This window comes from Rhagoletis pomonella, unplaced genomic scaffold, assembly GCF_013731165.1.
Source record: "Rhagoletis pomonella isolate Grant_MI unplaced genomic scaffold, Rhpom_1.0 Rhpom_scaffold_00008, whole genome shotgun sequence".
In the NCBI taxonomy this organism is placed as follows: Eukaryota; Metazoa; Arthropoda; class Insecta; order Diptera; family Tephritidae; genus Rhagoletis; species Rhagoletis pomonella.
The window spans coordinates 4,110,048-4,128,646 of NW_023458562.1; the positions used below are offsets into that span (position 1 = coordinate 4,110,048).

The 18,599-nt window shown below is 33.0% G+C and overlaps 1 protein-coding gene across 1 annotated transcript in view; it reads left to right on the plus strand.

Annotated features, from left to right (window-relative positions):
• The first annotated feature begins 529 nt into the window (after window positions 1–529).
• The window catches only part of LOC118745049 (OCIA domain-containing protein 1-like), a 36,897-nt gene continuing 18,827 nt past the window's right edge, over window positions 530–18,599 (plus strand). Inside the window, exon 1 of the mRNA XM_036478585.1 lies at window positions 530–622. Coding sequence (XP_036334478.1) covers window positions 530–622 — 93 coding nt within the window. The remainder of the gene's footprint in view (window positions 623–18,599) is intronic.

An 18,599-nucleotide genomic window follows, 5' to 3' on the forward strand; every position in this document is an offset into this window, starting at 1 on the left:
ATTCAAATTAACTATTAACGGACGCGCGGTCTTGTTATAGACCGTTTGATTTCGAATTTTATGTTTGTTAATAAGTTTTTGCAAGCGCGTGTGATTTTTGCATTCTGTATTTCATTTCTTTCGAATAATTATCAATGTTATATATCGGATCACTTTTACATTTTGTAATTCGGTTGGTAAAATTGCTTCTCTACCGAATACTAATTCAATTGGTGAAAATTTGTTATCAAATACAGAACTTGTTGTATTGTGCAAACATGTGAAATATTTCAAATAAACGTCCCAATCGGACAAAGTTTCATTTAAATACGCGCGTAGATGTTCACCAAACGGTTTCATGGGGATGTGCTGTCGAGAAATTGTGCTGGATTTTTAAAAGTTTGGTTAATTCGGAAAAAAGTAATTTTTAAATTCGGTGGTTATAATGTTGTATGTTAAAACAAAGCTTTCAAAAATTGCAGGAGCTATTGTTTTTGCGCTTTTATCCGGTGTGGCTATTGTTACTAAATATTTTCTTAGGTCGCATATAATGGTTACTGCGAACCTATTGCCATTAATGGACTCAGACAAGGGTCCTACTGTGTCCATAACTACAACATCAAAGGGTTTGCAAGGCGTTAGGGTTAGTACTAAATTTTCTTTAGTTTTAGGTTTTACTTTATTTAATAAACATTTCTCACCGCTTTTTACGAATTTAGCAATATCGCGTGTCATATTTTTCCAATAGTATTTTGTACGTAATTTTGCATGGAGTTTTTTTTTTGTTTCCGCAATGTCCGTCTGATATCGGGTCGTTATGGTAAATTGTCATGGTGCATTTACATGGTATGAAGTAATATGAACTGTTGATACGCTAACATAGAGGGACTACATGTTCCAATGAGGAATTCAATGACAATGAGTGGGATGCATATAATACATTTTTTCATATCGAAAATTATGGGGAGATACTGTAAACATACTGTTGTGATACTGTTAGGCATATGAAATTATAGCAAGTTCGATTTTCATACATCTTCTCATAAAAAGTTTAACAGATGCAGAGATACCAAGATGGTTTTTTCGCATTTTAATGTCTTTTCAATATAAAAACCCTCCGAAAAGAAGGAAAGCGGCAACTCCGCCACATACATGTCAAAAGTATGAATTTTAAAAATTAAAAACAATAAACAAACGAATTCAAAACAAAGACATTCTTTGTACTAGAACTTTTTAAATAGAAGCCACTCACGTATAGTGGACAATTAAAATACAAAGCACTGTGATAACAAACTTAAAAACAAGACATTACAGAACATTTTAATGAGCTTTATATCACATTTAAGTAAAATTAAGCCTATATTTTCCAAGCTGGTAAAGGAATGAAAATGTGTATTTTTTGTTGTTTACACAAAGACTTACCAAATATACATATAAGTCAAAATTATAGAAGGCATGCATGATTCAATAATACAAGGTTGTGTAATTTGTGACAGCTAAAATTTGACACTCCTTTATCTAGATTTGTATTTTGGAAGTAAGAGATAGGGGAAGAATGTGATCGCATTTTGCGAAAACGGTAGTAGAAAGGTACTAAAAAAGTGCGCAAAGTATACAATTAGAAGTAAAATGTGTATAATTAATTCTATGTGAATTTGCAATATATTTGGTGTTTTAATGGAAATACTAAACAATAGATAAAAATATGCATTTTTGATTTAAGTTATTCGTCAATTCCGGGAACAGATCTAGAATACCGACCGTTCAGCTATGCAAAAACGAAAAATGCAGATCAATAGAACATTTTATGCTCATTTCAACCATGCCAAAATGATTTGGCGCAAGTAAAAAATGAAGAGGTTGTAGAAGGTTAGAGTGCAGTTTTTAGATATTTTAAATATTATCTTATGAACTTTATAACCGATTAAAAAGCTAATGACGCCACCATAAAGGTAATTAATTTGTTCTTCAGCTGATGTACATAATTTATAGCCTTTTGTATTTTGAAACCAAAACCACTGGAAAACGAACAAATATTATTTTTTCATGAAATAACCTTTTTGAAAAAAACTCCATAATTAATGGTAAAGAATTTTATATTATTTAGAAAGTACAAGTTATTATCTTTAATTCGATATTACATATTTTATCATTATCTACTTTTGGGTTTCAACAATTTAGTGATACTAAAAAATACAAATAAACCTCTTATATCTTCTTTTTTTTTACCTGCGCCAAATAAATCGGCATTTTTGGTTATTTTATAGCTAAACGGTCGCTATTCTACACTTGTTCTAGAAAATTACGCAAACGAAGGTAACGCCAACGAAACGCCAATGAAGAATTTTTGGTTTTACTACTAATATCACTAGAAACTATAGAGTAAGCAACATTCTGCACAAGTAAAGGAGCCGATTTTTATGTGTGGGAGCGAGAAGACTGTTTTATTACAAAACCTTTCTATTATTGAAGGCATGTATATTTCTTCCTTTCATTTTTTTCATACAGATGATGCTTTTTTATGGCTTTTACAAAATGCAGGGATACCGCACTTATTTTGGATTATATACATATATGATCGAAATGTATTTTCAATTCGAAATCAAAGAAAAACCACCCACGAAAGTTTTTGCGATTGTAGAAGAATAAGTGTATATTTGCAAACTACTGCAAAGAATGGAGTGTCATAACTTAAAAGGTTCCGAGAATTAAAGAAACAAACAAATATTTTATGGTCTCGTGTTTCCTTCAAACCGCATTGCTTTTTTTTCTAACTTCCTTTCGTTTAGCGCTGTAACCGCTTAAGTTACTTCTTTTAATTTATACATGTGAACTATGTTCAATGAGCATTTTTTCATTTGCTCCTGAATTTTGGGTACATTTTCTTATAGTACCTCTCATTCTTTTTTATATTACATATATACATTCCGATGTTCGGGATAGTAATTTGAATATACCAGCAATATATGTAAAAGTAGTGGCGCTTGCTGTGGAGCATTACGTAACGCCTGAGTTCAATCCCAGCTTCCCACGAACATCAAAATATAAAAAACAAAAATGTTATTTTATAATAGCGGTTGCACCTCTTTTGGTAATAGTAAATCTCCGGGTGTATTCTGTCATGGAGACAGCTTCTCATAAAAATACAATTGCCGTTCGGAGTCGGCGTAAAACTGTCCTTTACTTTGTGTGACAAAATCACGCACGTCACATATCGGAGGAGAAGCTAGGCCAAACACTAACATATCGTGTACGCCCCAATATGTATATCATCGTTTAAAATACAAAAGCGCGTATCATGGTTCTGCAAAACCTCGAAACTGAAATTTGTGCCAAAAAAGATATTTGGTCAACGGAAGCTCCTGACATCAAGCCCTTAGCCATTTATAATAAAATATCGATACTTAGACATTAGGAGAAGAGATAATTAAGTTTAAAAGAGAGAACCGTTTTTAATTAGGACAAGTTTTACTCTCTCCTATAAAATGTAGGCAACCTCACACGAGGTTTTACATTTTCTTGGTGCGCGGTTTTGTACTTTAAACGACGATGTGTAGAAATATTGCATACATATTTTGGTGCCTTTTCAAGTATAAAATCCATTGAGAAACGAAAGAAAACGTCATCCCTATGATTTCAACTTAAGCCAAACGTTTCGTAAACAAGCAATTCTGAACAAAAAACTGTTTTTTCCACAAAGATGTTTAAATAGAAGCATTACAAATATGGTCCTTTTTAAAGCACATTTAACAAAAAAATGCTTGCCAACCATGGTGAAATAAATATAAGGTGATGTCACTTACATAACCTCACTTTTTCTGCATGCCAATTGCGGCCATGCATTTTGCGGTAGTAGAAAAAGGGGGAAAAGATTAGGATTATTTTTACTACTTTTTGGGTACTATTTCCAATACATACATATGTATATCAGTTGACCCCACACCAGTTAAATAAAGCTTGCATCAATGAAATATTTTTTCTGTAAACCAGTGAAATTACAGTTTAATTTTTTCGCTCAAAAGAAATTATTATTACTTAATTTTTATTTTTTCGATCAAATATGTATATTGATTTTAATAATTATTATTCACTTATATTTTTCTACCTTAAAATTATTAATTGTAAAACTTAAAGGTCACACGGTCGTACCACACACATATGAAAAATAAATATCTAAACTTTAAAGGGAATTTTATTACGACCTTTATTTTCGTTAACATTTTAAAATTACATTTCTGAATCCAGTTATATTATAAAATAGTTATGCGTTTAAATTGTTAGACCAAAGTTCATTATCGTAGCCATCCGAGGCACTGCTCCAACAATCAGTTGGATATATATTATATATATATATATATATATATATATATGTATATTACCAAAAATTTACTTACACAATCACAATTGTTGGAAATTATCGCTCAAATTTTCCAATGAATTTGAAAGGAAAAGTCAAAGCAAAAGCGAAACAAAGAAACAGTGGTACCTGCGCATACTTTTCTCACAAAATTGTCTGCTCCATTTTTTGTTCCATTTTGCCCAGAAATGAAATTGGAATGAATAGAGTAGGCATTACTGTAACGCTGGTATGCCGAAATTGCCAAAATTACAACAACCACCTTATTATTATTTCACCATGCTTGCCAACTATAAAAGTCAAAATTGTGAAATAAATATATATCGCTTTCATTCATTTATTCATAGAGTTGGTGCTTCTTTTATAGGAAAATTCATACGGCTTATGAACAGATTCATACCATGTAAATGCGCCATAATGAGTTTAAATTTCTTGTCGTCTTCAGTGATTGTTTCCACAGGGTCTGTTAGTACAATTTGTAAAGATTTTAAAACTTTGTTTCCGCTAATTTTTAAAGTAAGTCTGTAATCGAGAATTGTTCAAATAATGAATCTTTTTGCCTTTAAATTTCTTTAATGTTCTGATTGCCGGCTTGGTGTTGAAGCCTCAAAAGTAGCGCATATTGTTAACAACCTCAAAATTAATTAACTCGAGTTTTCTATGTTTTAAATGCACATATATTTTAATACTTGAAATTTCATCATTTTTATCGTAAGTAATTTTGGTTTTTATCCGTGGAATGTTTTTTGAAAAATTGTAAGAAAATTTGTCGTAAACTTGTACTGTGGAGTTTTTTGTGTGATTTTCTTCGTACTGTGGGTTGCATTTCTACGTTTTATTTTGTCATCGATCGAGTTTTTACTGCTAATATATGTTTTGTCGTGTCTTTAAGTTCGTCAATTGTGATTCTTGATAGTACATCCGCATTTTTGATTTTGCATTTGTTCTCTTACTTTTTGGCGGGAAGACACTAATTTTAAACAATTTTTTATCAATTTCATGCAGTTTTAACGTCGTGAATACAAAACACAAGCTCGAAAGGCTGCTTTTACTTGTGAAGGAAAATCCCAATACTCGGCTGGCACGATCTCTGAGAACAAATCATAGAGCTGCGGATAGTTTTAAAATATTTTAAATAGATTTGGCTCACAAACGCCTCTTTAGACAGTCGGAAGTTTTTAGTAAATCTGTAGACAAATTATTTATTATTATTTATGTCAAAATATATTGTAAAGACCATGATAAAAACATAGTAAGGTAAAACCGTTCTCTCAGTTCGTCGGCCATGATTTTTTTGAAGTTTGCCAACATTTTAAAATTATATAAAATTGAGAGTAAAAAAAAAGGAATTGTTCGAAGTTGTTGTTGTTTGAGATTGAAAATGAGAATGTGTGTGTGAGTTTGTTTGTAAAATTTCAAAATTAAATTGATGCAAACATCAAGAATTTGAAAAATTCCTCTCAGCGGTTCTACCTTCCTATTTTTTTATCATGGTAAAGACTACACTTAAACTCTTAAACATTTACTACTCTTGGTCAGTTCACTAAACTCTCATCCTCTGACGAATCGTTGAACCCCAGAATTTCGTTTTACTATTTTTTACCACGTTTTTATAAACTTGCTTTCTTTTTTATTTCATTTTAATTTGCACAAATTTACATAAATATGTATAAGCACACTATTTAGTTTGCTCGATTTGTAAACAAAGCTTCTCAGCGGTGAAAAATATGCTATTGTGAACAACATAAACGAGGGAAGTTCACAATAGCACTATGCTTCATCGAATGAGCGCCATAATACCACTTGAAAATTCATTCGATCAGCACTTTCGACCACAGTCGAAGATCGAATGTAACTCATAATAGGGGCCCCAGTCTTATTCGCGAGAGTTTTGACGGCGGGACTTTCATGTTAAAAAGGTAAACTAATGCCCGGTGATCAGATTTTACAGTAAAGTGTGTGCCATAAACGTATGGTCGAAATTGCTTGATTGCAAAATATATTGCTAGAAGTTCGAGTTCGATAATTGCCTTTTAGTTCTGCTTTATTGAAAGCCTTAGAAGCAAAACAAATTGGTAAGTCTTTGCCGTTGTGGTTTTGGCTTAAAATTGCACCGCATCCGGTTTTAGAAGCGTCGACTGTAATTATGAATTCTTTGGTAAAGTCAGGATACTGTAAAAGTTTAGGAGACATTAAAGAAGATTTAAGTTTTTTAAAAGCTTGCTAACAGGAGTTATCCCATTTAAATTCTACATTTTTTCTGCTCAAATGAAAGAAGAAGAAATGAAAAGAGCTACCAGAGAAGCAAAGTCAGGTATAAACCGTCTATAATAGTTTGCAAACACCACGAATCTTCGCACTGCGTCTTTATCGCATGGCTTTGTGTACTTTTTAATGGCTTCTATTTTTGTATCATCTGGCAGTAGACCCCTAGCTGAGCACTTGTGTCCTAAGAAAGTTACCTCAGATCGTAGAAAATTACTTTTATTTGGGTTAAGTCGCAAGTTGAATTCTCTGCAGGTTTCGAACACTTTTTCTAGATTTTTAAAATGGTGTGCATTCTTGAAAACGAGTTAGGTGCTACATTAAGACCAAAAGGTAAGACGTTCCAACGGAAAGTTCCGCGATCAGTGCTAAAAGATGTAATATCTCTAGAATTTTTATGTAACGGAATTTGGTGAAAACCAAATATATTTTACGAAAAATATTTTGCTCTTCCAAGGTTATCTAAAATGTCGTCTACATGTGCTAACGGAAATTTTTCTGCAATTAGTTTTTTGTTTACTGCTCTAAAGTCTACGCACATACGGTACGATTTTTGACCTGTTGGATCTTTTTTCGGTACTAAAATTAAAGGGCTCGATTAAATTGCTTTGCAATAAATTGTCGACTTGTTTGTTTATTTCTTCGCGTTGCGAATATGCAATCTGTAGTTTTTTATGTAAACTGGTGTTTTGTCTGTCAGTCTCAATTTTTTGTTCGTAAAAGTTGTTCAGAGTCATAAGGTCGGATTTTAAGGCAAATACGTCGGAATATTTTGAGCAAAGATCAAGCAATTTATTTTTAGCATAACTGGGTACCTGTTTTTCTAAAATCGATTTTAGTTCTATGCGTTTCGGATCAGATATGGTTTCGTTAATTTTATAAACGTTGAAGTTTGTTATGTCTTCGGTTTGAATATTGAAATCTCTTACGTATTTTACTTCGTCAGTAGTGTTTTATTAGTTTTAGTATCGGGTTTTTTGTGTCAACGATACATTTCGCTGTAAAACACCACTACAAACTTCCTGAGCGTCTACAAGAACAGGGTTTTTGGATTTACCCAAGTTAAATAACCGAAAAACTTCGCATCTACGTGGAATTACTAAGGTGTCGGTAGTAGTACCGTGCAAAATTGAAACGTTGATCCTTTCTGCCCCCAAACCAATGGTTATGCTATCGTTTGCATAGTTGATTACGCATTTGTTGATTTTTAAAAAGTCTTTTCCGAGTATGCCGTCCGAAGGAATGTTTAAAGCTGTAATTTACAACGTGAAGAGTGTGCGGAATGAAAATGTCTGATACTACCAAATTTGTATTTATTGTGCCCAAGGTTTAGACCGTTTCTGTGTTACGCCCGTGATATTAATAATGTTATTGCTGTTTATTGCGGATTTGCTTGGAAAATTTTATAAGGGAATTGTTTGCTTGTGAGTATACTAAAAAAGTGCATTGTTTGTGAGAATCACTACAATTTATTTCAATGAAATCGGAACAGTTGAGATTTAGGCAGTAAATGGATTTTTCTTCTGTAAAAGTCGTTAATTGTTCAAGTCTTGCTCCCCCAGTGTTCGGACCCGAGGGCCCTCGGCGTTTAAAGTCCGAACATTGACAGAATTTCGTGTATTTGAACGCGTATGATTGTTATTTCTACTGCTTGAAGTCTGACTGTTGTTACTATTATTGTAGTTATTTCGTCTATTGCTGAAACTATTATTCCTATTCTGATTGTTGTTTCGATAGCTTGTATTACCACTGTGCCTATTTGAATTGCCGTTAAACCTGAAATTGTTGTTGTGATATCTGTAATTATTGCTGCCTCTAAAACCTCCTCGAAAATTAGTTGTTCGTACGGGACGTGACCTAAAAGCCAACACCTGCCGCTCTTTTACTATATTGCCGCGCTCCACAATCATCTTCGCTACAACGTATTTTGAGTCGCTGAAGGTTGACGATGCTTGTATCGACTTTACCATATCTGAACGGCTGTTGAGCCTATAAATATTTATTGTTTGCTCGACTGCCATCTCGTGAGCTTTCGCTTGTGTCATCCCTTCAATAATAAGCGAATCCAGCGAATCTGAGAGCTCCTCTACCTGTTTCGCAAAATCTGAATAATTGTTGTTATGCACTTTCAAAGCTGCAATTTTACCAGCGACAACTTTCGAGTTATCTGGTTTTATTTTGCTTAACAGCGCGAGCTTTACCTTCAAGTTTGGATTTCAAAAATGCTTTAAATGTTGTAGTTAGGCTTTTGTCTGACAATTCTTCAATAAGGGTAATTTTATCAATAAAAGAGGCAAGTGATAGCGGGTCACCATTATAATTTTCCCTTATAATCGAGGCGCATAAACTTATAAACGATTTATTTTGCTCAGGTGTTGCCATTTTTGCGTTAGTATTTTGAAAGAAGTTAATATTTGGTGAGCTAGTGGTTACGTAAGGAGGGTCGTCGAATCCCAAAAAATCTTCAATAAAAGACAAGGAACGGCTCTTTTTAGTGCTATAAACTTCAAGGGTGCCTTTTGAACGTGCGTCAGTAAATTCTTCGTCGGAATCTGCGTCCGAATACAAAACGTTTTCTGTAATTCATTTGGCGAAATCTTCTGGTACTTTTATTTTACAAAAACACTTAAGTAGCTTTTCTCTATACCGCACATTAGGTCAAATGATTACTTTTTCTGTGCGAAATTAATAGCAGCTAAAATATAGCATTATTTTAATGTAAAAGGATGGAAACCGTTAAAAAAAAGTGTAGAGTCAGTAAATAACATGTAAAAACATGACTTGGCTTTCGTAAAACAGACTTTTTTTTAATTCAAATGATGAGTATATGTGTTTAGGTAGTCCTCGAAAACATTGTCCAAATAGCTTGGTCTTGAAACAAATTATTTTCTCTCCCCCCGGAGGGGGTTGAGCTACATAAATAAAATAAGTATGGTCATATGTTCATAAATGGTTTCATCTAGGGATTAAAAAAAAATATTATCAAAGTCCCTTAATAAAAAAAAAAAATATTTACTACATGTCTCGCAGATATGCCTTGAGGAGAGATTCCTAAAGCAGTTAGTCTTCATAAAACCCTTCATTTTCACTTAAGAATTTTCCCAAATTGTCCACCGATATTATTTATATTCAGAATGCAAATGCTACATTATAACACATTTACTAAAAACCGCTGGCAACTTCCTGAAAATAATACGAATTTTTTTGAAATAATTTACGAAAACAATGTTCAAAGCTCTATTCACCTTGAGCAAAAAATTTCGAAATTGCAATTCGTTGATTCGTTCAAGGATTTGCCTTTTTGCGAAGGCTGCTCATCAATAGTCTTTGCGAATCGGCGCGAATGTCGTTGTAACAAAGCTATGCTACAGGAGATGAAATGTAATCCAAATTGAGGCTGGTATTTTTTTTGCTATCACATACTTCGATTTTCACTATTTATCACCATTAAAATGGACTATTTACCACCATTAAGGTGTAACCAAATTTTGACAGCTGCTGTTGTTGTTGTTGTTATTTTTAGCAAAAGGGAGGACAGAACCGCAATTTTTGGGGATAGACAAAAATTCGGGTAAAATGTTAGCTTTCGCATTTTAGCATATTTAAGCGATAGCGAAAGTTAGTATGCGGCTGCTGGCCGACACACTTGGCTTTGATTTCTAAATAACTTCATCAGAGATAATAACTCCATAATTTTCGTCTTTGTTTGATAAATAATTGCAAAAAATACACGTTTTTTTTTCAAAGAGTTTCATGAAACTTTCGCAAATATCCACAGCACCAAATTTTTTTTTCAACATGGTTGACAACCGAAGAAAGCCTTTCTTTCTTTGAACATCCAATCAGCCAAACTACAAACATCTCGCCTTTTGTAATAGCATGATAGCCCAGAAAAAACTGTTTTTCTTGAAAACGGCTAAAAACGGCGATTTAAGTAAAATAAGATCAACTCGTTACATCCCAGTTTATCCATTTCCATTTCCATTTTGTTTGCCGAACGTTAACAAAATTGTAACAGCTTACATTAAATCATAAATGGAAATAAATCAGAAAATGTTTGAGGTTATGCAAATTAGTCAGTTTGTTTTGCAAACAAATGATAAAGTCACTTCTTTTTAAATTAGGACATAGATTCTCACTTATGTTTGTGTTTTCCATTAAAAATGTTTCCTTTAATAATTCCAACTTTATAAAAAAAATGCACTTTAAACTTAAGAAAAAAACCGGTTGCGCAAACAACGTGTCAATAACGTTTTGAAAGTGTAACTTTGTTTGATTGCTGTCTAACGGTGATTTTTATTTTACAAAAAAAAATTAAGTTTCTGTTATTTTGGAGTATTCCCTACAGAATGGCATCAAAAAATAATGTAAAACTGCGTTTCCGAAATTGGACTTTCGCACAGCCAAATGAATCATTTGACCTAATGTGCACCGCGATAAACTTTCAATTAATGACTTTGGCTTAACCCTTTGTTTGAATTATAACTTTGTATTAAAGATTCTTTATATTCCTCTAGCTTGCCCTCTTTTGTTGAGATAGGACGACTTTATAACACACGTTTTGTAACTTTTGCAAAATCAGTATGCAAATCTTTAAATGCAGTATCAAAATCTGGCATTTGACAAACCCGGCATAAATGTTAAAAAAAAGTTGATTTATTTAAATTATGGCAAAAAGGTGTTGGATTTTGTACGCAACTATAGGCACAGTAAAATTTTCACAAATGGCATTCAACCGGAATTAAATTTTGTTTTTGAAAAAAAGTTGTAAACGTGGCAATCTGATAGCACGGCCTAGTTTATGAGAAAAACATGTATCGATGATTTTGATTTTATCAAAAATTTAAAAAAAGTTTCCAGCACTCACTCGGCGAAGCATAGAAGAAAAAATTGTTTGTTTGATAATATCAAAATTTTGAATTAAACGTTTGGAAAAGTTTTAGTTAACCACCTTGCAAGGCACTGTTTATTAAAAATTTTAAATTGTAATTTAATTTTAAGAAAAGTTGCGTGGCAACATTTTACACACTAGTGTAATTCAAAAATTTAAGTAAAATCATGTATATAGGTCAGAAAAACTTTAAGTTATAAAACAAGTGAAAAAAGGAAAGTTGGTTTGATACCAATAATTTGTACGCGACTGTAGTTCAGAAATTCCATTAGAAACAGTCACACAAGTATGTACATATGTATATGACAAAGCATATTGTAACGCAGTCTTTAAAATTACAAAAGATTCCTTTTTATATTCTTCGATTTATTTCCTTACTATATTTCTGGCAGTCTCTTTGTTTTCGCTGTCACCGGACGAAGAAAGCTAAAATTAGGTTTGTATAGTAACTTCTCCAGTAAAACATTGCAGCGAGAGCGTAAAAGCAAAATAGAGCGTAAAATTGAGAAGAGAAATCTAGCAGAAAAAGTTAATGAACACAAAACTTGCAAAAACTTGCAAGTGAACAGCCGTTGCACTGTTTTGACATTCTGCTGTAAACATTTTACTATTAATAAATCAGTCTTAAACTCTTTTCTTTACACACAAGCACTTACAGAGTTACAATATTTTGATTTAAACTCCTTTTACTTTTGTTTGTGCTAAACCAATTCAACAAATGGCGGCTTTTGACATTTATTCTTCTTCTTCTTCTGCTAGCTAATTCGTGCAAGTAAAAGTTTCACTAGCAAGAATTGGCTGCTCTCCCGTGTTGTTACGCTCTCGATTCAGTGCTCTCTTGCAACTTTTTTGGGTTATCATACACATTTCCAGTAAAAATTTGCAGGTTCCAGTACAAATTAGTACTGACTATTGGTTAATATACAAACCTATTGTTGCTTCTTCGGTACAGAGTGTTTAGTGTATCTTATATCTAAAAATGACAACTACTGGGTGATACATATAAACTTAAATAAATAATTAGTACACAAATGGGTAGGTAACATTACAATATATATATTGACAATTTTAGTTGTGTAACTGCATGAGAGTAAGTATATACATAAGTATAAGGATAAACTTTTTTTGTTGTATTCAAATATTAGTATTTAGTGTAAAATTATATTTAATTTAAAAAAATGTACATAGTAAAGTGTAAAGTACATATGTATGTATGCTCATACCATCAGATCCCACGAAGTCACCTTCTTGCGTACCGTTGCTCTTATTGATTGCCATGTAGAGCTGTGTTGCCATGTAAAGATGTGTTGTCCTAGTTGTAGCTGTTGTTGTTCGTTTCACGCTGCTATCGCACCCTGCTCAGCGATATGTATAGCGATATGTTCAATGCCAACGGTATACGTATGTATAATTTGTAACGGAGTTGCGATTTTTGGTATTCTTAGTGGCGCGGTTTTTATGCGCCGTTAGGAAACGGGTGTATATTTTTCGTGGTAGTCACGCATTAAAATGTATGTTCTTGTCAGTTTTTTTTCGGCTTTTACGCTCACGTTAGTTTTTATATAGTTTTCAACGTTTTCACCTTAAGTTTTATTGATATTTTTTTTTTGCTGTACCAAGAAATACCACTTTCGCCACTAGCAACTTCACTTGTTGGTTTTTTAGTTTTTTCCACCCACGCTGCGTGCCATTACTTATGTGTTTTAAAGTCTCGTGTTTTTTTTTTGTTTCTAAAAATTTGGTACCAGCGCTTTTTTGAGTTTTTTTTGTAATTTTTAAGTTTTATTAATATGTTGGAAGTTTTGAACCGCAACTACTGTTTGTAATTGGTAGGGACACGAATTCCGATACGATACGATACCACATCGATACTTTTGGCATTCGATACCGATATTTTCTACTCGATAGTTTTAAAACGATATTTTTTGGAATCGAGTGCCAGAACCCTAGTATCGTGTCGAATGTCATAAACTCACATTACAAGGATAATGTGTAATGTAGTTAGTATTGCATGTAGTGGAATTTGACCCCGCGACCTCGTTGTTTTAAGTCAACACATCAATCTCTACGTGCTGTTACACAATATGTTAGTGTTTGACCGAGATTCTCCTCCGGTTTGTCGCGCGCGCCTTAATGTTGTGGCACAAAAGGGGGCCCTACAGTTTTATGTCGACTCTGAACGGCGATTTGGTTTTAATGGGAAGCTGTTTTTCATTTTCAAGCTGTGCGCACTGCTAACCATTACACCACAGCGGCCTATATACGAGACCTATATGTAGATAAATTTTTTGGATTTTGGTATCGATATTTGGAATATCGAGTCTTTTTATTCCGATATTAATGCGTACCCGATATTTTTAAAGCGATACTTTAAATGAATACCACATCGATACATTCTGTTCGATATCGTATCCCTAGTAATTGGTATGAAAGTACGTATAATTTATGAAATTAAATGAAGTTCATTTTGAATCTGATAATGTGTGTACATACATACATATATGCCTGTTTAATTTTTTATTTTTTTTACGTTTTAGGTCACCACCACCAATATTGCTGTATACATACGTAACTGTATTTTACAACGCTTTTATCAACTTGCAATGTTGTGTGTCCAGAAACTTTCAATGTTGTGGATCCAGAAACTTTCAATGTTGTGTGTCCGACACCATAAAACCTTTGCTTTGAAAAGTTCCTATAAAAAAGCATAGTGCGACATCTGTAGTGAATAGGGCGAGGTAGATGACATCTAGATGTCGCCCTATGTACTACGTTTGCTACAGCGGAAATAGACGACACGCCATTTCTTTAAATAAAATTAATTGGTGCTCGTTTGTATGTACATACATATGTAAATGCATGTGTGTGCACCTTTCTATTAATATCGTTGAATTATTTTAATATCTATTGCAAAATTTTATTCAGACAGGACTAAAAAGTAGAAAATAAATAATATAAAAAAAACTTTTTAATATACAACGCTTTTATAAATGGACTAAAAAGTAGAAAATAATACTTCTCAGTCCCATAGAATTTGTTTTGATAACTTTTGATTTTGAAATTTTAGCAAAAGTCATTATAAACAATCTATGAAATTGAAAATGAAAAGCGTGGAGCGCATGCAATACAAAGCATTCGATTTAATTGACAATAGTCAAACTACATAACGTAGACCTAAAATTTCTACAGCGAAAGTAGAACTTTGAAATCGATTTTAAGCGGTCGTTATTCATATACCCACATACATACATTCATATATTACTTTTCATATCAATTCAAGTGTATTACATGCGCCCCACGTTTTTCATTTTCAATTTCATAGATTGTTTATAATGACTTTTGCTAAAATTTCAAAATCAAAAGTTATCAAAACAAATTCTATGGGACTGAGAAATATTATTTTCTACTTTTTAGTCCATTTATAAAAGCGTTGTATATTAAAAAGTTTTTTTTATATTATTTATTTGAATTAAATTCAGTTAAAATTTTTTGTTTTTTATTTGGGCCACCATTTTGCAGGCCATTATCTCGGTCGCCATGTGAAGTGGTATCTCACTTCGCTTACTTCACACGCGGCGTACCTGTTGTACGGGTTCCCTCGATGCCGCCGCTGCTATGAGTATGCCGGCGGGTGCTCCGCTGGTACGCTGACGGGTGCTCTTGCGCTGGTCCAGCAACGAAGAAAAACGTCTGTTACCTGTTTAGCACAGGTGCTCACTTGGCAGCCCAACCCAAGTTGGGATTTTAAATATAAAATAAACGCCTACTTCTCGCTTGAACCTAGCTGCTGTCGAATACAACAGAGTTGCATTTTTAAATATCGTAAATTCTTAGATGTAATATATTACCTTTAGGCGAATTCATATAAGGTGATTTGTAGGGTTGCAACAATGTATGCATTACAATATTGATTAGTTTAATATGACTGCATCACTTACTAAATTTACACTAAATAATCGAACAAATTGTAGTCAAAATCTCGGAAACTAGAGGAGATATCTAAAAACTGATATAACCAATCGAAAGACCTTATTTCAAAATAATGCATAAATGCATCTAGAACTAAAAATCGTCAAAATGGCACTTGCGACAATCTTTAGCTGGGATCCCACGATTGCCGCAATACACCAATTATTGCCTCATTTTATGGCCTAATCGTATGATTTCACAATACATTGACTCATGCGGCAATAGAAGCCGATATTGCGCTTACTGTGCCCAATCAAATACGGCCCGTGTGCGGCAATCGTCTGATAGCTCGATTGGCAATCATGTGGCAATGAAAATTTCAAAATTGCGGCAATATTTATTGTGTTCTTGTGCGGCAATTGAAGTGAACAATACACATCAATATTTAGGCTGTTTATTAATAATTTACTTTTTTGCTTCCTTATGTGTCCAAAAATCACTGAAATTAATATCCTTGTTTTCGGAGCAACATAACTTTTAATTTAAATTGTATTGAAATTATAATTTTTCTTGAAGTCCGATGACGGAATCTTTGCCGCGATATATACCACCACAAGCAAAACTCATACGAGAAGAATACGAAAGGTATTTTATGTCACCAAATGGCGAACTGCTATGACAGTATAAATTTATTAAAAAAAAAAAAAAACTTAAAAGTTCAATACAGCCCACGACAAAGCAGTAGAACCTCAACATTTTGACCAGTCTTGACTATTTTTCTTCTACTTATTTAATCTTCATTATTTTCGTATAAAAGTATAGCTCATTGTCTAACAAAAACTGCATAAATCCAAATTGCAAGCTTTATACAAAAATTATAAAAATTTCTTAAACTTTTGAACACAATCCCACGGTTTTTAAATTGGATTTCTAGAAAAAAAAATCGTTATTTAGTTTTGTAGCTCAAATTTAGTACAATAAGGTGGAAGTGAGAAGTTGCTAATTGCTAATGTTGATTTTTCAGAATATTTTTAGCTGACGGTATTATGCACTTTCTTCTCTGTAAATTACTTTGCAAACTGCATAACAAAATTTTTTCTAGAAACCCAAATTAAGAACCATTGAATTGTGATCGAAATTTTAAGAAATGTTTATAATTTTTGTATAAAGTTTGAAATTTGGACTTATGTGGTTTTTACTAGACAATGAGCTATGGTTTTATAGGAAAAAATTAACATTAAACAAGAGAAGAAAAAAGTCAAGACTGATCAAAATGTTAAGGTGCTATCTTTTGTTGCGAGCTGTACATATAATTATAAAATTTCATTCCAAACATAAATTATGTAAATTCGCAGCTTTCATTTAAACAAACATAACTATTTACCAATTTTACTTGTAATGAATAAAAAAACCTCTACGTAACAAAATTAAAAAGAAAACTGTTGCAACTTGAACTCCACATAGCACGTTGCAGTTATCGTCGAAAAAAAAAAAAAAAAACTATACACTCAAACTTCTAAATAAATGCGTGAGTTTCCATTGGACACAAGTTTTTGCTTCTTTGCTTTCAAACAACAAGAAATTTGGACAAAATGAGCCCGCAATATACAAAGCAGATGCAACAGATTTATTTTTTTTTATTAAGAATACGCCATTTTTACACAACAGAGAAAAAAAAAACAGAGTTTAGAAGTCAGCGCAACACTTTATGGTCACAATTGCCGCATGCTCGAACAATCGTGTGATAAGTTTGGGGCAATTATTGTCACTATATTGCTTTTCGCCAACTTACGGCAATGAGAATTGTATAAAAAGAGGCAACCGTGTGACTGTACAGAATTTCATTGGGACAATTTTTTTATTGTGTTCCAGTACAGCACAATAAAAATTGTTCCAGATTGGTCCATTCGCGGCAATCGTGGCATCTCAGCTTTTTTTTTACCCAGGCGACGATATGTAAATATACTATATGTATTTCAATTCCTCTATTTACTATGCCCGCACTGTCAGTAATGTTCCAACCAGGGTTGTTGCGAATATTCGCATTCGCAACCGCGGAGCTTCCGCATTAATTTTAACATTCGCATTCGCATTCGCAATAATCAATGCGGAGCTTTGGCGAATGCGAATATTGTGCAAGTGTACCGATAAAACGTAATATGGCAAACAAAAAGACAAATTGTAGCCAGTATTTTTGCCTGTGGTCATGGCAGTAGTTGTGTAACAAACTGGACAAATGTCATATTTATCAACTTAAAAAAAATGTCTTTAAGCATATTATTTCTTAAGCTATATAACCGAGCTATCAATGGGCACTCATACAAGTTCCCACTTCTACTCGACCTTTGACGTACGTCAAAGAGAACTTAGTCCATTTTACTTTATTTTTCTGTGCTTTAAATACCTGCATTGGTCTCTTTTTTTATTATGATTTTTTTGGACCAATCTTAAAAGAAAACTACTAGACACAAAAGGAGAAAGTGTGCACTGTAATTCTTAACCAAATTGCTATTGATGTTACTTATATTCGTTTCAATAATTTCAAATGGGGCTCTTCGGGAATTTTTTTTTAGAAAAAATATTAAAAACCGTAATTTTGTTTTTCTTGTCGGGCAATATTTTTTTCATAGGGATATACATTGGATCGTTGGCTAAAAACTTCTGTGGTAAAACTGTCCCATATTTGCCATTTAAAGTCAAAGAGTAAGCTCTTCAATAGGGATTTCCAGGAAAAATCATCAACGTCTGGCTATAAAGAGAATCGATGCTCAAATAATTAAAAAGCTATAGGTCTGACCTTTAATTAGATAAGAATTACGTGACTATTTGAGATTCAAATGCTTATAAAAAACGGGGTGCTTTTTTAAAAAAGTAACAATATTCTGATCCGATTCGGCTGGCAGCCACGACTTTCAAAAATAATAATTTATTTCCCATATCCACATATTAAGCTCGCTATAAGCACAAATTTTTCAAACCAGTCGCAGAAGAATGCATTAAAAATGAATTACAAAATCTAAAATCGAAAAACGCTCACGAAGTTACAGATTCCCCAAATTCTGAAACAGCCAAAGGAATGAGAGTGAAGAATTCTTTTTTAAAAGCTTTAGAGAAACCTGACACATCTGGTTTGGCTTGTAAGTATTGTTTAAACAACGATCTCGCCATTATGCTAGATTCTAATTGTTTCTTAAAAAT